The sequence below is a fragment of the Physeter macrocephalus genome, chromosome 8 (genome assembly GCF_002837175.3).
Source record: "Physeter macrocephalus isolate SW-GA chromosome 8, ASM283717v5, whole genome shotgun sequence".
In the NCBI taxonomy this organism is placed as follows: domain Eukaryota; kingdom Metazoa; phylum Chordata; class Mammalia; order Artiodactyla; family Physeteridae; genus Physeter; species Physeter macrocephalus.
The window spans coordinates 64,566,312-64,580,393 of record NC_041221.1 but is presented as its reverse complement, the minus strand read 5'-3'; the positions used below and the strand labels follow the sequence as shown (position 1 = coordinate 64,580,393).

General features: G+C 37.0%; 1 protein-coding gene and 1 non-coding gene across 5 annotated transcripts in view; both read left to right on the top strand.

Moving 5' to 3' along the window:
* The window catches only part of ERCC8 (ERCC excision repair 8, CSA ubiquitin ligase complex subunit), a 67,108-nt gene extending 57,123 nt beyond the window's left edge, over positions 1 to 9,985 (top strand). Inside the window, exons 12-13 of one of the 4 annotated variants that reach the window (XM_028492922.2) lie at positions 261 to 341; positions 8,923 to 9,985. In XM_028492922.2, coding sequence (XP_028348723.1) covers positions 261 to 329 — 69 coding nt within the window. In that variant the 3' untranslated portion in view covers positions 330 to 341; positions 8,923 to 9,985. Of the gene's footprint in view, positions 1 to 260; positions 1,091 to 8,922 lie in introns of those variants that run through there. The other 3 variants (XM_055086582.1, XM_028492923.2, XM_007116466.3) reach the window with 3 other exon arrangements.
* A 3,640-nt stretch (positions 9,986 to 13,625) lies between these two features.
* On the top strand, positions 13,626 to 13,731 carry LOC112065544 (U6 spliceosomal RNA). The gene has a single exon (XR_002892090.1). It is a non-coding gene; the product is annotated as a U6 spliceosomal RNA (small nuclear RNA).
* Positions 13,732 to 14,082: the final 351 nt, after the last annotated feature.

Sequence of the window (14,082 nt, the reverse complement as noted above, 5' to 3'; positions counted from 1 at the left end):
TGTGTGTGTGTACGAGGTAACTACTTTGAAGGAAACATAATTTAGATAAAGTCTGATATGTCTATTTAAAATGAAGTTACATTATTTGATATTGTATGTGGGGTGTTTCTTTTGTTAACTTTTGGTTTGAAATTAACAATTATATAGTTTCTTCAGACATAATCTAGTTGCTTTTTATCTGATATATTTCATAACTATATTGTGAGCCTAAAATTATGAGGTAGAATAATTGAGTCTTTCTTTTTTGCCCCTTTTTTTAGACGTCAACCAGATCACAGTTAAATCCAGCATTTGAAGATGCCTGGAGCAGCAGTGATGAGGAAGGATGACTATCATTCTTAGTACCTTTTTGTCTCTATTGATTAAACTTTTAAAACAGGATTGTTTTATTTTTTTAATTGTCCAGTGACAGCTAAATTAGCCCTGGATTGGGGTGTTTTTTTTCTTTTGTTTTAAAATGAAGTTAATAGTTGCATGAAATCCTGCAACAGAGTTCCATAGAGTTTATTTAATCAGAACATGTCTCCTTGATCCCAGTGGCTGCTGTCTGCTGCAGCCCGTATAGCTATAGTAGAAGGAGACAGGTCATGGTAACCCTTTTGTGGGAACTTGAGCAGATTGTGTGAACAGTAAGATGCAGTCTTAGAGGATGAGCACGTAGAGGCTATCAGCACTGACTTTCTCCTGCTGGTTGTACCATCACCTTGCTCATTTTCACCTTCAAGAATGATTTTACTGAGGATTACATCAAAAAGTATAGTTGAAAAGTTAGCATCAAAATCTGTTTATTATTATTTATGTATTCCGTTTTTGCAATGATTTCATTTACTTAACAGTTGTCTAGCTTTATGTTAAATTTTCTTGAACTCATTGCCTTCCACAATCTAAAAAGTGCATCACAGGAGGTATTTAACTTAGGGAAAATACCATGTTTCCTTTATTTTAATGCATCAGATGGCAGCTTGAACTACTCATCTATGAATCTGTTTAAGATGTGACCAAGTCCTACATCATTCATCAAAGCAGAAAATATCCTGGCAGGGAATCTGGCTTAAACATGAAATGTCATAAAATTTCTATTTTATTTTCTACTCTTCTTATGTCATAACCCACAAGTGATTATCATGGACCTAATCTTATATTCCCTTTCTTTCTGATTCTATCAATAGGAGACTAGTTAAAGAGGTTTTTGTGAGCTTGAATACCAAGTATACAGTTGTTGAGTTTTTAAGTGTGTGTTAGGCCTCATATCAGACCTTTCTGGCCAAACGTTTTCCATACGTTTACTTTATAGTTGATCCTCTTAAGCCCTGACCATTTTACTCTCACTTTTTCTCACTTGGTGAGGATTCTTACAATCTTTGAGAATGCCATTGAAATTGGAATTTTTTTTTAATTTTAAGAAAAAAGGAGTCTTTCTCCAAACTGCAAATACATATAGGTAACTGGTACATTTCGAAAAGGTCCATCTGCTGGGGATGTGGAATGACTACCCTCCTAGTGCAATGGGATGAGTCTAATCCACTGACCGGGCAGCGCCGACAACCAGTGAGGCCTTATCAGTACCTGGTGTCTGCAACATTACGTGTTCCTGTAGGCATCCATAAACCATTTTCCTTTTCCCCTCTGAGCTTTTCTGAGTCAAATCTCAGCCTGTTCCTCAAAGTAATTGGAGATGGCTCCACCTGAGCACTCACCTATGTGCTGTGGGCCATTTGTGGGTTTGGTGTGAGGGCCTTCTCAGGAGATCATGGCTCCCCACAAGCATTGTTCAGGTCACAAGCTTCTCTGCTATGTCTGCTTCCTGCTGTCGCAAGCAATCCATTCCCCACCCTAGTAGGGTATAAGAAGTCCCATCCCTGGAGACCGTGGCTCAGTGTTTAGTGAAGAAGGAGAGGAGGGGAAAGGAGCACATGGTTCCAGCATGCCCCCCGCCAAGACCTGAAGAGTTGATCCAATTAATTTTAAACATACAAAGCCCTGGTCCATGCATATGGGCCCTCATAAGAGCTGCTGCTTATCAACATGCAAAGAGTCTCATGCTCAAAACAAAAAATGTAAAAGATGAAGTTGATGCCACTGTTGCTTTCCTAGATGTAGACCCTAGCCCCTCTAAGGTTGATTAGGACACCCTAGAGAAGGGGGGTGCTGCTTACAGAGAGGCCACTAGCGACCAATAGGAGCTTATCAGGTAAAAACCCAACAGAAAAAAAAAAGGAAAAGTTTTAGTCATCTAGAGGTACAGGCCATTCTGTAAGTTTAAAAAAAAAGGTGGCAGTGTGAGGAAGGGACTGGTGATTCCATGGACGGGGCAATCCCAGGGGTAAGTTGCCCAGAAGCACCTGGACCCTTCAGCCTCCCTTTTTTCCTCTTAACAGCCAGAAAAAGAAAGTAAAGACTGCACCTTCAGGGTGCAAAAGCCTGAAACAGGAAGAGAACAGAAAAACTGACTGCCACTTTAGGTGGATACAAGCTCAAGGGGAGAAAAAACAGGAACTTTAAATCTTAGGTACTAAGCAAACACCAGTCTAGCAAACATAATGCTAATTGTAGATTACTTAATGATTTAAAAGCAAAAACAGAAAATAAAAGGTAAATGAATAATATATACATAAATATAATATTAAAGCAAAGTTTTATAATTTGATCCAATTGAAAATCCAAAATTTATATACTAAATGAATATACTAAAGAATTTATATAGCAATAAGATTAAAATGGCACCTTTGATGGATTACTACAACGTTAATTATGTGGTCCCATCCATTGGGGCCCCCATAATATCCAATGTTATTTTTTTAAAATTTTATTGAAGTATAATTGATTTACAATGTTGTGTTAATTTCTGCTGTACAGCAAAGTGACTCAGTTATACATATATATATTCTTTTTCATTGTGGTTTATCACAGTATATTGAATATAGTTCCCTGTGCTATACAGTAGGACCTATATTTTATCCATCCTATATATAATAGTTTGCATCTGCTAATCCCAAATTCCCAATACGTCCCTCCCCCACCCCCCCTCCCCCTGGGCAACCACAAGTCTGTTCTCTATGTCTGTGAGTCTGTTTCTGTTTTGTAGATATGTTCATTTGTGTTGTATTTTAGATTCCACATATGAGTGATATCATATGGTATTTGCCTATCTCTTTCTGACTTACTTTGCTTAGTATGATAATCTCTAGGTCCATCCATGTTGCTGCAAATGGCATTATTTCATTCTTTTTAATTGTGTGTGTATATATATATGTGTCTGTGTGTATACATATACATATATATATATATTTATCCCACATCTTCTTTATCCATTCATCTGTAGATGGACATTTAGGTAAATAGGCTGCTATGAACATAGGGGTGCATGTATCTTTTCGAATTATAGTTTTGTCTGGGTATATGCCCAGGAGTGGAATTGCTGGATGATATGGCAGCACTATTTTTAGTTTTTTGAGGAACCTCCATCTCTAGACCACGTAGGATGGCCATAAGTTGTCCAAGGGCTTATGATGCAAGAAACTGCCCTCTCAGCCTCATACTATGCTCCATTAAAACAACAAATAAAATACATGCTGAGCTCTCTGGAAAATAGAGGCCCTCACAGACTCTGAGCCTGTGACCTTCCATACCCAACTGCTTGTTAAGCGTTGGGTCGTAGAAGCAATACACCAGAAACTCGGCACAGCTACCAAGGCCTCTTTAGACAGGATGGAGCCGAACCTGAGCTCTCTGGCATATTCTACCTGCAGGAGGAGGTGGCTTCCCCTGTCCTCAGTCCCTTGTTAAATGCCATGGTGCTGGAGGATGTCACCCCTCCCCCAGATCACTTTGCTGCTCAGAATCCACTTGCGATTAACTGAATGAACAACAATAGGAGTACATAGACTATGCAAATAGCACTGCTAACCATCATACATGATGGAGCTCAATGAAATGTTGCTCTTTTCCATCTCTTAGCCAGGATGTCCCTAATAAAGGATGGGACCCAAGAAACAACACACTCAACCAAACTGCTGGATGCCCTGGCCAACAAGTAGCCTCATTTCACATTTATTATAAACTGTTGGGCCCTAAAATTGTCCCTTTAAGGGAGAAAAAAACTAACAAAACTGGGACTCTCTTGCCTCACAGTTGTCCAAAATATAAATCAAAAATCACACATCTCCATATATATTTAGGCCACAATACAAGGCCTTTCCAGTTGCACGCCATACTACTTTTAGAGTTACAGGCGTTATTGATAATAACTAAGATATACATTTTTCTTCTAAAACTACACAATGCTAATCTCTTGGAAAAGGTATTCAATAGAACTTTCACATCCCTTGTAGGTATCAGATAGTTTAATTTAGAGACAAAATGGTCTCACACAGCTCTTTTTCAAATTCCACTCAGGTAAATGGACCCCTAAATGGGTCTCTATCTTGCTCTAGGCCTTAATCTCTCTTAATTCAAGGCCCCTTGGCCAGTTTACACCTCACACCAACTTTTAAAAATTTTCTGTCCCCCTTATATTTAAAGGGGATGTGCATTGCCTCCATGTATATAAAGACTCATTGTAAATGAGACCCTTTTTATAATGTCTTCCCATATCTTTATAAATGTTTTATCATTCCCTCATCCCAGAAGGGCTGGAGGCCAGATCAAGGGGCGCATTAACCAAATTGTCCATATACTAGGCAGCCGTTTACCTGATAGAAGACCCATTTGAGCTGAAACTTCCACCAAAAACAAAAACCCTCTCAGTGCAGCTGCTCACCTTCCTGTTGACTGTTGGTCTTATTGCTATTGGTCTGTATACTTTCATTAATTTACAGTCTGAAGACCCAAACATGGTAAATGTGAGACCCCACATCACCTCGAGTGGATACCCTCTTGAAAAGGATACCCCAGCCCCATATCCCAGAGGGCATCTCCTCGTCCAAGTGCTCATCATCGGAGATGACTTCACTCTGACACTAAAACCTTGCTTCCAGCAACACATGGGTTGCCTCTCCTAAGGCACAAATTGGACACAGGACATTTTTGCTTTTCTTCCTTCGATATTAGGGATCCCATTACATTTCTGAGCTACTGTCTGCGTAGCCCATGATCCTACTCCTTGTTCTTTGCCAAAAGGCACACCCCTCACACCTGTGCCTAAAGAGAAATCTAGTAGAGGTTACTGCTATCTGTGTTCTAAATTAATGGAGATTATTGCTTTCCCTGGAGGCATTTGTCTCATATTAGTCAAATCCTTCAGCACTTTGGGGAGAGGACCACCTAGTTCCCAAGGCGTTTTCCTACTCTCACCTTGTGCCTGCCACCATGATCGTCACAACCACTCTTTCTCCTTGGTTACACACAATCCCACTAATCTTACATACACTTTACTAATGTATCATTTCATACTGTCCAACAGAACAACTGCTGGACCTGCTACCTTGATATATCATACCTTTAGCACACTTTCCAACTCCACTTAGATATTGTTGGAGACCCCAAGAATTTCCTATTTCTTGGTTAATGCCATATAATAGAAAATCTAGTTATAGGCTGGCCTGCAAGGACTCCTTACACCTCTACTTGTGTTCTTCCTTTATACTCTTGGTAAAATGTTTTCTACAGTGTTAGTGCAACTTATGCCCTGCTCGCTAAAATTCTCCACTGGTATCACCCCCAAGGATTCCTTAATATGATGCCAGAGCATCACAGGGCCAATTGTATTGACTACATTTTCTTATTTTCTGTATCCTTGATACTGTGGCATTTGGATCCTTGATCGATCCTGGTGACACTGCCCCTTCCAGAACTAATTCCCAGAGATAGCAGAGGACCCCCCTGGAAGCATGCCTGTAGTATACAAGACAACCAATCCAGAGTCCACACCCCCAACCATCCCCTTTATCAAATTCTCACACGCCGAGCCAGTATTCCTCCTGCCCTAACTCACCCCAGAGCCAGGTACCAGGCAGCTAGGAACCAGCCCTGTAGCCCAGTCTACTGAAATTATTCAAAATATCCAATCCCAAACTTACTCAGTGTACCTGCCCTGCCTCCCCGATTCCTTCCCACAAAAAATGTTAATAAAGACTCTAGGCCATGCTGCACCCTCTCCCTCTCTGCCTCCTGAATGATCCTGGTCCTTCCCCGTGTGGCTCTTCATGGCATGGTGTGCCATGCTTCCTGGTTCTAGGGATATTTGAGTATAAACTATCCTTCATTTCCATGTCTGCATGTCTTAGAAGAAATCCCAGCTACAAACACTAAGTCATTCTTTTTATTAACGTCACAATACTCCATCTTGTGAATGTACCACCATTTGCTTCCAGCCATTCCCGTTTAGGGCCACATGTACAGTGGTAAAGATTGTGAACTGCACTATATCTTCCTTAGGTAATGTATTTGGGTGATACACTTTAGTTATTGAATATCATCTTTTCCTCTGGCAGAGGAAATGGTAATTTTGCTGGGTAGGATTCTTGGGTTGTAGTCCTTTTCTTTCATTAGCCTGTAACTATTACGTCCACTGTCTTCTAGCTTCTATTATTGCAGACTAGGATTTTATAATAAAACCAGTTTGATTTTTTTCCCCTTTGTGGGGAACTCGTTCTTTATAGCTAAAAGCTTGTCAACTCTGAGGGTTTTGGTTTTTTTTTTCTTTTTATCCTAAGAGTTCCTTAATTTTATCAGATGTCTGATAAGTCTACCCCTCCCCCCTCACTTCCTGGACCTCTTGTGAGCTCTTTCAATCTGAAGCCTCAAGCCTTCTCTCAGCTCAGGAATATTTTCTTCTAATATTTGTTTAATTGTTGCTTCTCCTCTTTTTTTTTTTTTTCCTTCTCTGCATGACCTAATAATTGCATGTAAAGTCTACTCTACTCTCTCCTTCATAGTCTTATCTTATCCTTCCTGCTCACCTTTTTTTTTTTTTAATCCTAGAACAGTTCCTGCTACTTAGTAGGTGCTCAGTAAATACTTGTTTTGTGGTTTCTGTTCTGTACTTCGAGATTTTGCACTTGACCTGTGAGGTCACTAATTCAGGCCTGAGTGTGATCAGCAGGAGAGACTTTAATTATTGTTTTATTCTCCTGCCCACCCTACACCTTTGTTTTGTTTTGTTTTTAAACACTTGGAGAAATAGGAACGATCTATAGAGGCTTCTACTTGAAACTTCTTTTTAATTGTTTCATTCAATTGGTATTTGTCCAATCTTACTGACAGTATATATCAGTGAACCTATTACAAAGGTAGTAATCACCTGCAGTTTCTCTCCATTGCCTTTTACATTTTACAGATTTTCCTTCCATGGTGACTTGGCTAACAGTATGTGTCTTTTAGTCATATAAAGTGCTTGTATCCTGCCATATATCAAAGGACACATATGCCAGTTGTTTACTGCACCTCAAATTGATCCCAGTTTTAAAGTCATTTATGGTACACCTGTGAAATGCCTAGTTTTTAAAAATATATAGAAAGATAAACACACGTTTTATTGACATAGCCCTAAATCTATGTTTTAACAGGAAGTCCAAAAACAGCATCATAGATAAGCTTTTTATACTTCCTGCCAAGTCTTTTCTTTATAATTAATTGAGGAAATACCTTAATAGAGAAAAAAAGAAAAGATCTTCAACTGAAGCATTCTTTCTCTTCAGTTTATACTAAAAAGCCCCATTTAAACTAGATAAAAACCTTTAAAGAAAGCTCTGAAGACAAACCCTTAAACTGTAAAAGTTGTATTAACAGATAAAAATAACCTCAAAATGAAGACTCTTCAGTAAAGGACACAAAAGTATAGAGAGCCTACTATTGATAAGACACTAGGAAACAAAAACCTTTAGCTCTGTTACTTAAAGTCTCAGTGAGACAATAATAAAACCAGTTTGTCTCAACAAACTAATCTCAATTATCTTTCAAAGAAAAGTCACTAAACCTAATGGCTGCATAGTTCTAACTCATACTTCATTACTGTTCTGTCATATACTAATACTTGGTTGTTTCCATAAAAATGGTTAACTACTGAAGATTAGAAAAGAATTTCTGTAAGTTATAATTTTTATAAACAAACACACTGATAAATTTCCTTTTTTCCAACATAATTTTTTCTCTATATTCAGATCCTATTTACTGAGCCTGAATTTTAAAACTCTTGAGTATCATTAGAACAGTAAACTTAAAATCAGTCAAACCATGCCAGAAATGAAATTGGCAAAAAGCCTAGCATGCTTTCCTTTCAAAAAGTATAGCAGGGAAAACTAATTACAGAAAGGAAAATAATCACTTTGCTTTGTATTGTGATGAAGGTTCTAGACATCTGAAGTTTAAATCTAATAGAGTTGTTTCTTCTGTTTTAGCTCTGGAAAAAATATTAAATTTAGGGGACATATCTAACAAAGCTCAATCATGAATATGGCTTTTCTTTGCAAAAAATATGTATAGTCCTTCTGTGCTGCCTTGATCACTGTACTAAACCCTGGTGCCTAGAATTTATTACAAGTCACTTCTGGTAAGGCAGGCTTGTCTATCTTACTAGAATATCAGCAACATCCTCAAATATGGGAGGCATAGTTCTTTTGCTGCCATCTAGTTCTTTATTTTTCTGCTTTTAAAATTGGACAATTAAAAAACAGAAAAAATCTAAGGGAAATAATAAGACAAACAACTGTGTTGTGACCTCTCTAGTTCTCTGTGTGTAGGAATCTACAAATGCCCTGTATCCTCCTGACAAACCACTCCTCTTTATCCTTATGAGGATACTCATAAACTTTGTACTAGTGGGTTAATACAGCTCTCCCAGTCTTTGCTCTCCCTAGGCTTGGAACTAAATAAATGTCACAGTCTTAACTTGGTTTGTTATTTTATCACTAAAAACACAAGTCATTGTTTAATACCAAATTCCTCAAGCTCCTCTTATTTTTTATGCCTTGACAGTCTGTCCAGTGGTTATTGCAGAGAATCTGTAGCCTTGGGCCTAACCAGTGACTTTGTTTCCTAGGCACTGGTGGTCAGCTCTTGAAGGCAACAAATGATTGTCTGAGTGTGGCACAAGAGTGATTGGCACAAGCCACTTCTCCTTTGTTCATCTAATCATTACAGCAAGAGAGCAACAGTACTAAACTAGGGCCTGCTAACCCATTCCTGTTCAAACACCAGCAGGAACAGGAGAGCTGCTACTTCCCAGGTGGCTGACACTCCACTCTCCAGCTTCTCTTCAGCTGTATAGTAGCGTTATCCACTGTCCTGTGAAACTGTGTATCATCCATATAAATGTACTGTTAATATTGTGCTAAAATGAGGAAATAGTACTCCTAATAGGTCTTTGAGAATTGAGCTATTAACTATTTTTATTGTACGGTTTTAATGTTTTTTTATATATTATGTATGAAAAAATTTGAGTTTCAGTAAGTACTGTGGAAAAATTTATTAAAAATAACTCAGTGATGATCACTATGAACATTAAGGAATGGTAAGTTTATTTTTAAAATGTACTGGTTTCATAAAGAAATAAATAATAAATAGACTGGAAATCAGAAGACCTGAGTCTTCATCTTAGTTTTACTACCAAGTAAACATGTGAAATTTGAATCCTATTTTTTTACTTTCTTTTTTTCCATTAGTTTAAAAAAAAAAAAAAAGGAAGGGACAGAAAACTGGAGTAGAAAATTGTCAAATTCATTCCTGTTCCAAAATCACACATTGTAATATTTAGAAAGCATTTTAAAATGGTATTCACTGTGTGAAATACATAAATAAGTAGAGGTTTATATTCAAAGTTAACTGAAGTTCACTGAAGGCAAAGGTAGAGTGTCTTTATAAAAGGCTCATGAATTATCTTATACTGAATAAACACTCAAATTTTAATGGAATTAACATGTATTTTGCCTAAACTGAAACTTGTAAAGTTCCCATCCAAATTATTATGGAACCACCACTTGATTTAGCAAGTTAGCCTCCCTGAGCTAGTTTCATTTGTGGAAAGGGAATAAAATACACCTTACAGAGTTGTAAAGATAAATGAAATAAAGTTCTTACATATAATAATTGTTCAGCTAATAGAACTCTTGTTACTTAAAATCTCATAATTATTGGGTTCTGAGGTCTTGTCAAATTCTCTCAAATTTTACCTCCTCAGGACATGGTCTGCTTATTTATTTTATCCTTCTCTCCCTTCTAGAATGTATATTCTATTAGGGCAGGGATTTTGTCTGTTCTAGTTACTGCTGTATCCTCAGTACTTAGAACACTGCTTGGTAAATAGAAGATGCCATATATTTGTGTAATTTATTAGTGAACACCACCGTTACCAAGCACTTAAGTGCAGAACAACAATTTTGCTCATAATTTACAAATGATAAAATGCTTAATTGATTATGCTATTTTTAAAATTTACTATGTATGAAATTTTGTTATTAAATATTAGTTAACAACTTGGGTATTGCATTAATCTTGTAGTCTTTCTTCTCACCCAATGGCAAAGTGTCCTATTCTTAAGGTTGCTATTGGTCTGTACACCTATCATAGATCCTCCCTGAATCCTTTAGAGGGCTGCTGATATAACAGAGACTTGCTATGTGAATCTCAGTAGCCAAACAAAATTAGGGGATCTTTATGAAACCTTGAGTTCAGATTTTTTTTACGTGGTCTTCTCCAACTCTAGCCCATTTCCACCTGGTAGTATGGTTACACTGAATTTCTCCATTGCCTTTGGCTCTAAGGTTCTGGGCTTTCTTTTCTTGTCTACCCCCTTTATGGAAAAATGACAAATATTTTTGGAAATTTTACCTGCTCAGGGCATTGATTATCTTTGTATCCAGAGGAATGCAAGAAAGGCAAGACGAGGGCTCACAATCTCAAATGTTTACAAATGCCAGCAGAACACGGTAAATGAGTGAAGGGGTGGTGTAACGAGAATCAAATATGAGAATTATATCATTTATTTTTATTGCACTTTGCTATAACCATGTAACATAAATATATGATATTAGAGATTAAATTTTGATATAAATTCAAATACTAATATTTTAGTTATGCATTTCTTCTATAATTCATTATTTTTTTATCTTGAACCAGAGAAATATGACTTTTTTCTTCATCATATGTGAGCAATATTAATTTTATTCAAATTAATAATGTAAGTTTTTCACAGATATGGTTTATCCAAAACATAGATTCCTCACTCAGGTTTTTGTTTTTTGGGTTTTTTTGCATTTTTAAAATATCTGAGTTATTTATAGAATTCAGTTCCTGGTTAGTTTTTGGAACTACACTTTAGTATACTAACTTCCATTTTTTAGCTCTTTATTCACATTATCAATATTAGCTGAGAAAAGGCAAAATGATCTAAGTTTATTTTTATAAATTTCAAAATCAAATAACTTAGAATTCAGTTCTTAGCTCCACAAGGGGTAATCATCACTTAAATTTCTGGAAAATGACTTCTGCATATTAAAGGCCAGATATTTTTGTCGCTTAGTGAGTTTCCCAAAGGCACTGTTTGGTTAGAAATTAGATGAATAAAAGGAATGATTTGTTTGTGTAATTGATTGCGAACACACTTGTAGAGAAATAGAGTGTGAATGTCACCCGGAGTCCCAATCTTTGAATAAATCTTCACTGATGGGTTCAGCTGACACCCTCTTTAGATAACACAAACCAATTTCTTAGAAACATCCAAAAAAAAAAAAAATCCCTTCATTCTCACACCACATCTACTTTGCATACAATTCACCAAGGAAGGAAAGCATTGGCGTGTCTCCTGTGGTTCAAACCACGGTAGCACATTCATTTCATAGTATTCATTGCTATATTCATTTTATGTTCTCTTTTTCTAAATTAAATTTTATTCTTATTTAATTATGAAATAAACATATTATTGTATAACTTGTGCAAACTGCCAGCATGGACTTCAGTTTTGAAAAACAAGTCCACTATTAGCTCTGACTTGCTGAAGCACCTCCAGCGGCCCTGTTTACCCACTTCACTCAACACGCAAAAATAATGTTCTGATATGCCTATTACTGGCACAAAGTTCAAAAGCAATTCAAACACTTAAAGCCTTCCAGATACCACAAATGACTATAGCTACTTGGGTGGTATTTATATCTTTTATATCTGTACACTCATTGGCTGGAAGGGGAAAAAACTGTAAATGATTTAACCTTTTCATGCTGCTTCATACTGTAAACCCCTTCACTCCAGCTTCAGCATGGTAAGAAATATTACATGAGGTTAAACTTATATTTGCAAATGTTAGTTTCTATTCAGGACACAATTTCTGCTGCAATCAACCTTTTCATAAACCCATCACTGGCAAAAGGTTTTAATTCCAAGAACATTTTTTTTTACTTAATAAATTTTACACCATTATCATTGCTGTAATTCCAGTCCTTGTTTTCAGTCCATTAAGTTGTTCATTAAGTTTGTCATTAACATGTCTTTGCTTTTCTGGGTACATTTCTTACTGTGGTTGGTTTCATAATAGCTTCTGAAGTCATATTTAATACAGTGTGCATTAATAGTTGGTGTGCAGTAGAAGTCATGTAGGAATAGTCTCTACTTCCACAATGACATATGCTCTTCAACTTCCTTTGAAACACATGACTATGTCAGTTTTTCATTTTTCCATTTTTAATGGTGAGAAAAAGTGTGATATGATGGCAACTCCTGGTCAATATTAGGGAGTTATTACATAGTGGTGGGATTTGTGATAAACCTGAGTATACCTGCTCAAAGGCAGTAGCTTTTATGAATTAGGATTAGATTTGCCTGAAAACTCAAATAACATAGCTTTAATAAAATATAAATTCATTTTTTTGATAAAAGTCCAGGAAGGCAGTCCTCATCAGTATGCTGATTCTGAGATCATCAGGAAACTAGGTACTTTCTTATTGCTCTCACATCCTCTATCAGCATCTTCCCCCTTGAGATACAACAAAATTGTTCTAGCCATTATATTCACATTCCACCCAATAGGAAAAAGGTAAACAAAGAAGACGGCATCCTCCCTTTGAGGACACTTCTTTCTTTCACACACCACTTTCAGTAACATCCTATTGGCCAGAACTCCTGGTCAGACCTAACTGAAAAGGAAGCTGGGTCTTTAAGTGGCCATGTGCTCAGCTAAAAAGTGGGAACTCAATTACTGTTGACAAAAAGGAAAACAAATATAGGAGAACCACTAACAGCCCATGTCATATGACTACTCAGCTCCAGCTAACTTAGGCCATGTGTGAATGTGGGCCTGTTGAAACTAGAAATGCTAATTATTCAAGAGAAGTGAAAAAATCCATATATTTATGGGAAAATACAATTTTTAGATGTTGACAAGCAATTCAAAAATTTTTATGGCTGGAGAGTCAAAAAGTGGTCTACATCCTACCTGAGTGTACTACTTGTGACCATTTATGTAGATAAAAGTATAGAACATCATGAACAAGAGATCTGCTACATGTCTTCATGTTTCAACATTTATGCAAAAGGAAAAAAAGGATTTATTATAGTAGAGGGAAGTTACAGGTATTAACACATGTATTCTTAGGGGTGACATTCACCTGCTCCTTACCAGGTGATGACACAGGGAAGAAATATATCCATACTTATTTGTAGCATGCTTTTGATGAGGCTATCAGAAATGAAGTGACTCAGTGCTTGCTTCACCAACACATACAATAAAATTGGAACAATGTGGAGAAGATTAGCATGGCCCTGTACAAGGATGACATAAAAATTTGTGAAACATTTCATTAAAAAAAGAAGAAGAAGAAATGAAGTGATGCAACATAAACCAACAGCCCATGTTGCTCAGGGAAGTAACATAGCTTGGCAATTAAACCAATCTCGAAACCAATTTCTAGGTATTTGTCATTACAACTTTTATTCATTCAACATATTTATTGAGGACCTTGTAAATGCCAAGCTTATCTACACATTTTTATGACAAAAGATCAGGAGCCAGAGGGCTCCATTCTCAGCCCTGTTTTCCTCAGCACCAGATTTTTAATAAAGTTTTTTTTTTTTTTTTTTTTTTTTTGCGGTACGCGGGCCTCTCACCGTTGTGGCCTCTCCCGTTGCGGAGCACAGGCTCCGGACGCGCAGGCTCAG